A 12,305-nucleotide genomic window follows, 5' to 3' on the forward strand; every position below is an offset into this window, starting at 1 on the left:
TGAACTCATGAGATATTCCTGTGGCTCTCTGGGGACATAAAGATGTGTTATACAAATTGTAATGTTTGTAAATGGATACAGTGGAACACGTGTTAGCCAAGGGACTTGAGTAGCAGACTCTCAGTTTATAAAGAAGCAGGAAATAAAGAGGTGCTTCCATTTATACAGGTTTTCTTTGGAGATAATAAAGATATTGATGGTGTATTCAAAAAAAGTACAGAAGCCCAGAAGACCCAAGTTTGAAAGCAGAATATATCACTTTCCAGCCATGTGGCCTTGGGAAATTTTTCTTCACCTCTGAGCCTCAATCTCCTCACCTGTAAAAGGAGAATTAGTAATATCAGACTTCTTAAAGCCTTTTACAAGAGTAAGAGGTACAGAGTCGAAGGCAGGAGGGATTTGAAGTAATCAGTCAGTCAATATCATTCCTCCCTCACAAGGTTAAGAAGTAAATAAAATAATATGCACTGTTTTGAAAAGTCCTTTATAAACTGCAGCATCATGCATGTGTTTATTTTTGCTATTCTTTTGGAAAATAGGTACTCTGAATAAAGTTCACAGGTTTTTTTCCCCTGTACACAGAATGGATGCCTTAGGAAGACACTAGTAACTACATAAGGACATAAACATTGTTTTCTGAATAAACCAGATCTGACCAATTAAGTACTTTATCAAATTACCTTTTTCAAATTTGAAAGTAGCATATCAGGTTTGAAGCAACACAGGAAACTTCTCTTTTTAAACAGGTCTCGCTATGCAGCAGCCTTCAGCAATAACTGAGTTTATCGTTAAATCCAGCCTGTGTATTCAGCCCTGCAGTGGGGAGCTGGGCAGGCCACTTCACCTCACTGGCAGGAGTTAAATGTGATCCCATCTCCCCGGTCCTTTCCAGTACTAACACATTGTCATTCTCAGTAAGCATGTGTAGTAATTCTTTACCAATTCTGAGAAACTTTTAATTAATTTGCAGTACTTCTGGTCACACATAATTAAAAACTATTTTTATATCTTTGATTAAAAGAGACACAACCTTTTCTGCCTCAGTTCATTGTCTTACCCATTCTTAGTAAATCATAATCACTTCCCTGGAATTTCTTTTTTTTTTTTAGGAGTGTAATATCTGCTCATATCACCTTGACTTCAGTCTCAAGCTCCCATTGCCTAGAAAATGATTCAGCAAATGCAACCCTCAGAAGACAAATACTACCTCATCTTGAATAAGTGAGGCAGTCACTCTTTTGGAACATGGGCACTTCCAATCTCAGAAAAGATGCTCAGATATATATTACAATATAATCAGAAAACCAAAGAAATTCAAAATTCACTTGAAGGATTATGCTGCCATTGTTAATATGCACTGTATATGTGAAATTCTTTCTCAGCGTGGTGAAACGTGGACTCAACATATGATCACTCTGTACTCATTTAAAGATGCACACATAATAACAGACATTACTACATGTTAATTAATACATATTAATACACTATTGAAAGAGCACTGGAATAGGAGCCACCATCTCTGGTTCTAAAACAGACATACTTTCCAGTGATAGGACTTGCTAGATCACTTAAACCCTCTCAACTTCAATATCTTTATCAGTGAAATGAGAACTTATTGACTTATAGAGTTATTTTCTCTGAGGTTTCCAAAATAGGTCAGAAACTATAGCCAGAAGGCCATTCTGGCAGCTTGCCTGTTTTTACAAATAAAGCTCACTTGTTTACTTACTTTCTACGGCTGCTTTCACACTACAAAGGCAGAGTTGAGTAGCTGTGATGGACACCATACGGTCCACAAAGTCTAAAATATTGGCTATCTGACCCTTAACAATAAAAGTTTGCTGACCTCTAGTCTAAAAGATGATAGTTATGAATTTATCTGAAATACCGTGAAGTGCTATTAACCTATATGATAGAAACTCTTTGTGGATTGGAATTAAGCAACTGCCATTTGGCTCAACTAGCTAGAAGAAATATTTAAAAGTTCAATTTAAACGAACGAAATAGCTCCTAATAGTCTCCCTTCCACTATTTGGTATTACTGAGGTATTAAATGCTATCAGTAAATATTTGTTGCATTGAATGTTCCCAACTGATTGACTAAGAGATTTTGCTTAAGAAAAGTAATCGATTGATGGTTGATTCACAGGAAGTTGATAGAATTGGTTTTTACAACTCTGATATGCAAATTGTAATATTAGATATGCCAATCAAAGTGCCACTATGCTTGATTGTTTAAATCTTAATCTTTGAGAAGTGATTTTGCTTCGATGCAAGTTTACCTACATTTTCCAAAGCTAGGATGAAAAAATTGATGAATGAATGAAAAACCTATCGAGCTAAAGTGTTTCTGAAAATCATCTGCATGCTATTATTAATACTTCCTCAGTAACCATGGAGAGGAAAATGTTGTGAAAACCCAGAAAATGAATTTAATAATGCAGATATTCTGAGCCAAAATAGATCTATTCAGTGTGTGAAAAAAATAATTATTTTTTCAGAAATTTCAAAATTTCTTTCTCAGTGATAACTGACATTAAACAGTATTGAGTAATGGGACTCTCTCCTAAATATCTTTTTAGTTTTGGTTACATAAAATTCATAAATATGTACTGATAAAATATTTTTGAAATATTAAAATGGTTATTTTATCCTCACGAATTTCTACCTCCAAGTTGCCTCAATACTTCCAAATTAAAGAAATACCTACAAGGTCTCATATCATAGAGTTTCTGTCATTACATAGCTAGAATTATCTTTCACTATGACAGGACAAGAAGCTTGAAGACCTAGGATGTAAGAAGAATATTCAGGAGAGGAAAGGAAGCCTTACATCTTCTGGCCAGAGGATTCTAACAGAGGTCAGGAGAAGAGAAAGACAAGAAGAAGGCATTAGATAGATTGAAAGGCACAACAAGGGTAGAAGACCTAATGCTTCTCTTCCCATTAGGGTCTCTGGGGGAGTTCCCAGGGCACACCAGGCTCTTTAACAACAGAGAACACCTCAAATCATTAAGAATGCCAGAGCAGCAGGGTCAGGAAAAAGCACAGGTTCAATCATCATTCCCAGGCCTCCTTTTCTTTCCTGTGCCTCCCACACTGAGTTAGAGCATATGGGCCTGCCTTGGGCCCCTCCACAGTGAATAACAAGGTGAGGTCATAATACCATCTGGAGGGCTACAGATTCATCAGGGGCTGGATAAAGAAAATGGCAGAAGCTCAGAAGGATGTAGAGCACCCCAACAAACCAAAGGAGCCTGGGTCAGCAGGGAGGAGCCCATAAGGCCTCCATTAGCCAACTTTTAGCACCTATAGCCTCTGCTGACTTTAGGAGCAGTCACCTATTAATCTCTAAAACTGAACCCAAGCCCATCCCACCTCAAAGGAGAGCTGTCAAAGCAATGTCAAGGACCTGCAGGAGACCTTTCCTCTAAATCCCCAATTTCAGGGATATAATGCTGTCCTCCATAAATCCTGATGCCATGTTGAAAAAGAGTGAGGGAAAAGAGAAGAAATGGGAAGAATTGAGTAATTCTCTCAAGTAGATTGAGCTAAAGCTAGAGACATGTTAAATTATTAGATGAGATTAAATTTTAAATCTTATTGGGCTAAATTTAGTTTTTTTCCCACTGCTCAGTAGGCACTGTCCTCCTGAGGAAGATCAATGAAGTTATAGAGAAAAGCTACATTTTCTTTGCATTCCCAAATTGTAGCATGAATAAATTTGCAATCACACTATAATTATATTGTTTGGTTTAGAGGAAACATATTGATGAGAGCTTTACTCAGGGTCTAAGAAATCTCTGAAACTAAAGAAGATAGCTTTTCTCTGCATACTTACATATTAGAAGCTGCGTAAGATAATGGAGAGAAATGTGCTGGAAGGCAGACCTGAGTTCTAAGCCCAACTTAACTGTTTACTATCTGTGTGAGCAACTTAAAAAGTCATTTAAACTCTACAGCCGTGACATTGTGTGTTCAATGTGAAAAATCTAGGGAATCATTAAGCTAGATTACTTAGTGTCTTCATCTATAAAATGGGGGAGGAGAAACAGACAGGGAAGAAATAATGTCTGCAACCTTTTCCATTCTAATTTCCTAGTAGAAATAACTAAAAAGGCAGGTGTCATTTTTCTTAGATAACCAATAACCAGTAACTTTTTAAATTGGGTTCAGTAGGAATTCACATATGGGCCATGATTCCAGAAAAGTTTGAGAGGAACTTACTGGCAGCTATGGTATTTAAGGACAAAATCAAAGTCACCTATGTGGGATTAGAAGTTTGCATCCAACTTTCAGCAACCTGTTTTGTAACAAATAAATTAATTTGAAAATCATTTCCTAGAGTAGTGATTAAAAATGGTAAGGGATCAAAAATTAGTGTGAGTCTCAAACACAAATGAGGCTATTATCTTCAAAGTAAGTAAAAGGCTTTTCAAGATGAATGCCTAAACCTGTTGGATTTCTTTAATTTTAATATGAAAGAAGGATCTTTTGATTCCCCTACTCCCTTCCCCTGAAATTTGCTCATTTATACCAATAAAGAATTCAGTGAGTGCAGGATTGATCTATCAGCCATTTTCAAATTGCAATTAAGTTTTTTGGACTTCTAAAATTTCTGTTCAATGATATCACATATGTTTTAATATTTTGGATGAAAAAAAGGAAATGAGATGTCCTTGTCAGTGAATCATTCATTGATCATATGGGCATATAATTCTCCATTAAGAAGTATGTGCCGGAACAGATCCAAAGAAAAAACAGTGGTCATACGTGTGACAATAATAAGTCTAGCTTTAGAGTTGCAGTAGCCTTCCACGTGCCAAGCAATGAGCTTTTCATGCATCTTGATCATTGAGACTGTCATGCGTGGTCTCATTAATTCACACCACACTAACCCTCCAATGTAAGTGTTGTTATGCATCATCATGGGGTAAACATAGCAGGAATTTTTCTGACTATACTCCAAAAAGAGATTTTAGCCATTAGTTCATCACAATCTAATAGCTAAACTTATTTCTAATGGTTTACATATTTACAGCCCCAAGAAGTCTATACTTCAGCACTTCAATCTATAACCACAGTAACTCTCTGCTCTCTATAAGCAAAGACTGCCATCTTGTGGAAATTGCATACCAAACAAACATTGTTATTCCATAAACTCAAAAGTTTTTCTTGTATTTATTAAGAATTTTGTAACTGGATTTTTGCATTGTCATACATATGCGCATGCGCACACACACACATTATTGTTGCTTATAATTGCAAGGTACAATTCTCCTTTAGGTGATTTTTCAAGTTCAATTTAAAAGGGCCAGTGCTTTGGAAAGATTGAAGAGAACATATCTCTTTGTTTATTATAAAAATTAATCCTGTTCGCCTTCCAGGCAGTGCATTATATTTTACCACACTTGCTTTACCTAATCTTTAAATTGGGTTTTTGTTAAATCATAAAAAGGAGGCCATGGTGAGACCGTTCTGATGGAATTTCCAGGAGCACTACATTTTGTAGCAAAATGTTATGACAGAACTCTGGACTTAGAAAACACTTTCATTCCCTTCCAACACTTGTAGCCCATGCCAGCCTGTATTCCTGGAATCTGTTGTCGGGGTGACTGAGGGGTCATATGGTCCAATTGCTCTGTACATCCCCAAAGATGAAATCTCCCTGCAATGCCCCAGCCACTTGTGCTGCTGTGAGCATAAAATAAACCATACAAAGAGACTTTTGTGGCATAGTGATACTTGAGGCACCTAGAGAGGGTGCTTCCTTCTTTCCCCTCGGTGATCTCCTATCGCTCAGCTGGCTGAACCTAAAAATTCTGCAATTAAATGATTTTTGTTTGTTTGTTTAAGGCTTTTAATTCCTATTAGAATTGAAATAGGTGAGGTATAATATATATAAAATATATATGATGCATATATATGATGCATATATATATATATACTCTTCAATAATTATTTCTAAAGTCAAAATATTTTCCAGGTTTAGAAAGAATAAGGAGAGAAAAGTAAATACGTGAAATGCAAGAGCCCCAAATACCACTGAGAAGAAAGTGCAGGCAGTAAATCGGTTCCTGAATGAAGGAATGAATGAACATGAACTGAGGGCATTAAAAAAATGGCTTCACAGTGTCACTCAAGCCACTCGGATGGAATGTGCAGTCATGGTTTAGAATAAATTTTGTACCCAAGGAAATGTCTGGAATGAAGTCATTCTTCAACTGTTTATTAAATGGATAGATGAATAAAACAGGAATGGAATAAATTAGAAAACAGTATCAGTCGTAAGAAAAAAGAATAGGATCTGAGATCAGAGTTTAGGATTTATGTACCAAAAACTGTGTTAAGTATATTCCATCAGTAAATATGCACCTGCTCTGTAGTAGGCAATATGGAGGATGATGAGTACACACTCTAGAAAATGGAACAGACTAATCAAGTAATTATAAATAATGGTAAGTGCTATGAAAGAAAATTCTTACACTTTCACAGTGTATTAGTTCATTCTCTCACTGAAAGAAATACCCAAGACTGGATAATTTATAAAGAAAGAAGTTTAATTGACTCACAGTTCCCCATGGCTGAGGAGGCCTCAGGAAACTTACAGTCATGGTGAAAGGCACCTCTTCACAAGGCAGCAGGAGAGAGAATGAATGCCGAGCAAAGGGAAAGCCCCTTATAAAACCATCAGATCTCATGAGACTCACTCAGTATCACAAGAACGGCATGAGGGAAACCACCCCTATGATTCAATTATCTCCACCCAGTCCTGCACTTGACACGTGGAGATTATTACAAGGTGAGATGCGTATGGGGACAGAGAGTCAAACCATATCACACAACTATTGACCAATATGGTGTGATGCAAATAGGAGAGCAGGGAAATGGGATCTCACTTTGTGCCCAGCTGTATTATCATTAAGCAAATGTTGCTGTGGTTGCCTTTTATATCTACAAGTACTTATAAACTCAAGTTTAAGAAGAATTATTTGTTCAAAGATGATTAAATTTTTCCTCCAACGTATTCAATGGTGCTCTGACTACCTAGAGCCTTTAAGGAATGTGCCATTATTTTTTATTATTACAGTAAGAATGCTTAACATGGGTGCTATTCTATTAACAAAATTTTTAATGTACAACACAGTATTGTTAACTATAGGTACAATGTTGTACAGTAGTTTTCTAGAACTTTTCCCTCTTGCATAACTGAAGCTTTATACTTATCGATTAGCAATGCCAACATCATTTAAATGATATTCATTTAAATAGGCCAAGAAAGTAATTTTGATCCATGATTACATCTTTGTGTGTTGCCTAACACAGTGCTGGAAATTTCTACAAGTAGTTGCTTCTTTGGATCAAGAGATTGTTTCTCATGTATATTTCTTAAACCTGTTACTTGGAGAGCAAAATGAGGGAAGGGGAATGAAAGTCATAAGTTTGGGAAATGCTGAATTAAACAAAATCATGAAGTTTTCTTTTCTGCTGGTCTTCTGAGAGTCTTTAATAGGCTGACATCTTTGTAAATTTCCAAGAGTGTGTTTCCTGGAATTAATAACCACAAGGCCCTTTTTCTTTTTACAGAGGCTTTCTAGGTACTGGTTTGCTGTGAAATGCACTTTTGGAAATTCTGGAAATGCAAATGGCTTTTTCTGGAATGGAAGCTGAAATAAGGGTGACATATAACCCATTAATATTTATAATCATTTTGGTAAATTCAGTTAATCAAATTAGTTGCTCTTCTAGAGCAACACTCTAGACAGATACATTTCATAGGAAGCAAGGAGAAAAGGTCCAGGTTGCGGGGGAGGTTTCAGTACAGTCTCAGTCCTGGAGTGCTGGCACAGGGCGCCAGAGCTGAGGCTGTGGGAACGTCTGGCAGAGATGACAGGGACGTGAGACCAACCCTCCACCAGAGCCGTGAGGGCTGGTCTCACTCTTGTTTAACTCAGATTCAACACTGACCCCACTTCCAATGCCCAGTATCTTCTTTCCTCTATCATGTTGCTTGTTCTTCTAGCCACATGGATGACATGAAACAGGTAAAAAGGTCACTGAAACTCCATTCTTCTCTCTTAAGTTTTAATCAGTCTCACCCAAAATAATCCAAGACCTTGGGCAAGAGTACAAATGTAGGTTCACATACCCTAAGTCTAGACATGTAAAAATTACACATTAAACTGAAACCCGTTAGATATAATATATTCTATGTTTTTATCTGGACAAATATACCTTCATAACCCCTAGGAGGCCAGGTTCAGGTTTGTATGTGACTAGCCAGGAGGTCTGCACTGACCCAGGAGCACAGGGCTCTGGGGCCCTCTCTTTCCACCTGCAGCTCCATCTTGCACACTGAAGTGTCTCCTACCCAAGGCTTTATGCACCTGAGCTCACTCATCTGAGCTCTGTCCACACTCTCTACAAACTCTACCCTATAGAACTATGGTGCACCCATGGATGTAAGAGCTTCTGCCAGGAGGACAACCCTGGGAATAGGCCTAGCAGGCCCTGGAAGCACTAAGCTGTTTGACCAGGGAATTCCAGGGAACCCAGAGGACGATGCACACTCTGAGCAGGCACACAGCCTTGGCCTGGTCTTCCTTACCCTGTGAAAAAGGGCATAGCTGGAGGAGGGCCACAGCTAGGCTGGCCTCAGGTAGAGCCTAAGAAGCACTGGGAATTGAGAATAATTCCTGTATGAAAAAACATGCTTTAAAAAGCTGCAGTCTGCAGCTACCCTCAGACTCTGGGGAGGGGAAAAAGAAGAGGCAGAAGAAAAAGAAGAGGGTTTTTCCTATTTGAATTTAACTACTTCTGAAAGCCTCTGGTCAGCTTTCTTCTTGTTTTCCAAGGTAAGATTACTTCCCCTTTGGCATTAAAAAGGAAACTAGATGAGTTGTGCGAAAAACCAAAAGAGATGGATTTTATCAACTTGAAACTTGTCCCAAGGCTTTCTCTCACACTGTGTTAAATAATAGGTCTTCTTAATTGAATTTCTTTGTGTGTAGCATATGCTGGGTGACATTATGCCAGCATCTTGCTCTAAGCAGCAAAACGTTCTTCATAAAAGCATTAAGATCCAGAGTATCATTCTGGATGCAGGAAAGGGACACAGAACTGCAGCAACTTGAAAGTGTATAAAAACAGTGCCTCTGAAATATGATTGTAAAAACACACTGCAGCAAACCAGGAGGAAAATATTTAGAATTACAGGATGGAACCAGAAGAAGAAGAATAGGAAGAAAAGCAGAGAGGAAGCTGGGAGGGCGGGATGGGTGAAGAGAGAGAGGAAAGCATTGTGGTGCAATGCTGTCTGTAGAATCAACGCAATGATGACTTTCCATTTCCTAGCACTCCATCTACAAGCAGATCTATATATTCATTTCCCCTTGACAGCCACCATCCTACAGAGGTGGGATTATAAATGGATGTGTTGTGAACAAGGGCAATAACTATGTCTGTAATAACACACGCTTATGTTCTTTATCCCAAGGATCCTGGAGCTTCAGCAGAATGGTGACATGGACATCCTGAAGCACAAATGGTGGCCTAAGAATGGCCAGTGTGACCTGTACTCCTCAGTGGACACAAAGCAGAAAGGAGGCGCCCTGGACATAAAGAGCTTTGCAGGGGTCTTTTGTATCCTGGCTGCTGGAATTGTCCTCTCCTGCTTCATAGCCATGCTGGAGACGTGGTGGAACAAGAGGAAAGGCTCCCGGGTTCCATCAAAAGAGGTACTTGATTGAGAGCTTTGGCTCTAAATTAAATCAACAAGCAGGCTGTATTTCCAGGGAGGACGAACCCAGGGAGGATAATGGGTTGGGGGTGGTCCTTGTTTCTTCTTTGAAAATTAAAAATAAAGTTGTGAAATATAAAAATTGGTAAGATCAATATCAATTTCCATTTTAGGCTATCCCTAGATCAGTAAAGAGGAGACTATAGTGTTTGAAAGACTTAGAATTTCATATACCATAATGGGCTTTGAAATTCTCTCAAATCTCAGAATAGATTTTAATTCAATGATTTTTAAAGGCCATGCATGATTCCTTTGACCAGTTCACAGAGATACTTACCACTTTATTTCACTTAGGTGTTTAACTTGTAAGTAAATTCCTTGTGTCTCTAAGATTAGCCCCCCAAAAATACAATACTATAATAAAAATGATCCGAATTTTCTCTTCACCACTAGACTGCCTCCTTCTCTACTCATGTAGATTGACAGAAGCTCTTCGATGGCCCCAAGCTTATCAAATCCAAAATCCACATCATGGAAACATCCAAATTTCAATTTTTCTCCTTTACTCTGGAGCCAGCTTAACATCAGGGCCATATTAAATTTTATCTCGCTATCTGAAAGAATAATTACAGAATTACACATATCTCTCTTGTAGTGGCCTGAGTGTTGTTTTCATCATGAAGTATAAGACTTATAAATTAAAGAAAATCTGAAGTTAAATCTTGATTCATTTATCTTATTTCCATTGGACCAATGAGGTGAAAATGTTTTAACTAATGAGGTCATATTCACTAAAGCTTCACAAATTGAAACAAAAACCAATCTGAATTTGCTAAACGATTTGATTTGATGGACAGCTTCAAAGAAAGTTTTAAACTTTCTATAGCTAGAACTTGGCTGACTAACTGATGCCTGAGGCGAATCCTGAAAGGATCTGCTTTAATGCACAATAAATACGACTTCTCATTTGCATATGAATTGTTGCATGTTAATGTATTTTTTTCAAACAGGGTGATTTCAAAAGTAGTGTAAGGATTCCTTCTTATCACCTTATATGCAAAATTGATCAGCATCATTTATAAGGAAAAGCTTGGCTTTAACGAAGACGAATTTTAGCTTCCTACCTGTGTGAATGAGCATACATTCTAAATATTTGAAGAATGAATTATAAATTAATCAAGTCTTATTGTAGCATTTTCTTTGTGGAATAAGCTTCTGGTATCTCTGTTGACATTGATTCAATGCAAAAGACCACATTAATGCAACATTATAGCTGAGACTTCATATTTTTAAAAATCTGGAAAGTAAGGACTCCCCAAGCTCCTTATATTTTGAATTACTATACATGACATTAAAATTTTGCATTATTATATCTGTTGATGGATGACTACATTACAGTTGCTGTGGGAACCACAAAATTATATGTCTCAATCCTCTAAAGTCTCAGTGATAATACTGCATAAATGGATATTTTTTATTGAATTTTGAAATGAGAAGGGGGAGAAGGAAAAACAGTGATGCACATCAAAATATTTTTCACTGAGGAGCACTATAACAGCACAATGGAAAAAATACATACTCCATTCTAACTTGTGACAGCTAATCCAGGTCCTATGAAAAAATATTTTCTCCTCTTATGATTAATAGATATTTTAAATTCTCATAAATTTAATTTATTGAGTTTGGCTATAAATAAGACTAATAACAAGGAAAATTTTATTTCCTTCCAGTTTTATTTCTCAAAATTTGAGAAATATTTATTTCTCAAATCTTGAATACTCACTTTTAGTGAAAATTATAAGGAATTTATAAATTGGTTTCAATTCCAAAAATCTGAGATTTTAGTTATATTTTTGTTTATTAACTGCCTTCTTACCAAGACGCCATTAGCATAGCTTAAAGCGTCTTTGGTTTTGAGGTCAGTTAGCATAAAGCTGGCCCTAAACTAAAGCTATCACTCCCATGCCCTAACTTGAAGGGGTCCCTAAATATCTCACTGACTTCACAATATTCACTGATTCAGGTGCTAGATACCTTGAGTGCATAAAATCCCTCAATTAGAAATTATTTTGTGTTGAGTATTGCTCTTTCTCAACAATCTCACATATCCTTGGCTTACAAGAAATAACACTTTAACAGTCACTAACACTTTAGTATGAAATAGCTGACTATATCATTTTCTTTCAAGAATGGAAACTTAAGGTTAGGAGTAAGTGGTTGAAAGGAACAAAAATTTAACTTGGAATGAGACACCCTGAAAAAGGAGGAAGCATGTATAAAGAAGAGGTGGGGTTAGAGTTGCCAAAACCATAATTTCTGTTGGTACAATTTTGCCTGGGCCTGTCTTTCATAGAATGGCAATCACCCATCAACTGCTTCCATATCTTTGTAGTTGCATGTGGCATATGATCACTTTAAAACCTTTACTGCAAGAAAAATATTTATTATAGATAACCTTATCTCAGAATTGGAACCCCCAGAAACTAGCACAGTGCCTGGCTCATACTAGGTGCTCAATAAATATTTGTTAAATGAATAAACCACAAAGTTCAGTTAATTACATGTT

At 37.1% G+C, this 12,305-nt stretch overlaps 1 protein-coding gene across 3 annotated transcripts in view; it reads left to right on the plus strand.

Moving 5' to 3' along the window:
* The window catches only part of GRID2 (glutamate ionotropic receptor delta type subunit 2), a 1,557,400-nt gene that overhangs the window by 1,506,287 nt on the left and 38,808 nt on the right, over positions 1-12,305 (plus strand). For all 3 annotated transcript variants that reach the window (XM_005555440.4, XM_045393369.2, XM_005555439.5), the window contains exon 15: positions 9,497-9,737. In XM_005555440.4, the coding sequence (XP_005555497.1) occupies positions 9,497-9,737 (241 nt within the window). The remainder of the gene's footprint in view (positions 1-9,496; positions 9,738-12,305) is intronic.

This window comes from Macaca fascicularis, chromosome 5, assembly GCF_037993035.2.
Source record: "Macaca fascicularis isolate 582-1 chromosome 5, T2T-MFA8v1.1".
In the NCBI taxonomy this organism is placed as follows: Eukaryota; Metazoa; Chordata; class Mammalia; order Primates; family Cercopithecidae; genus Macaca; species Macaca fascicularis.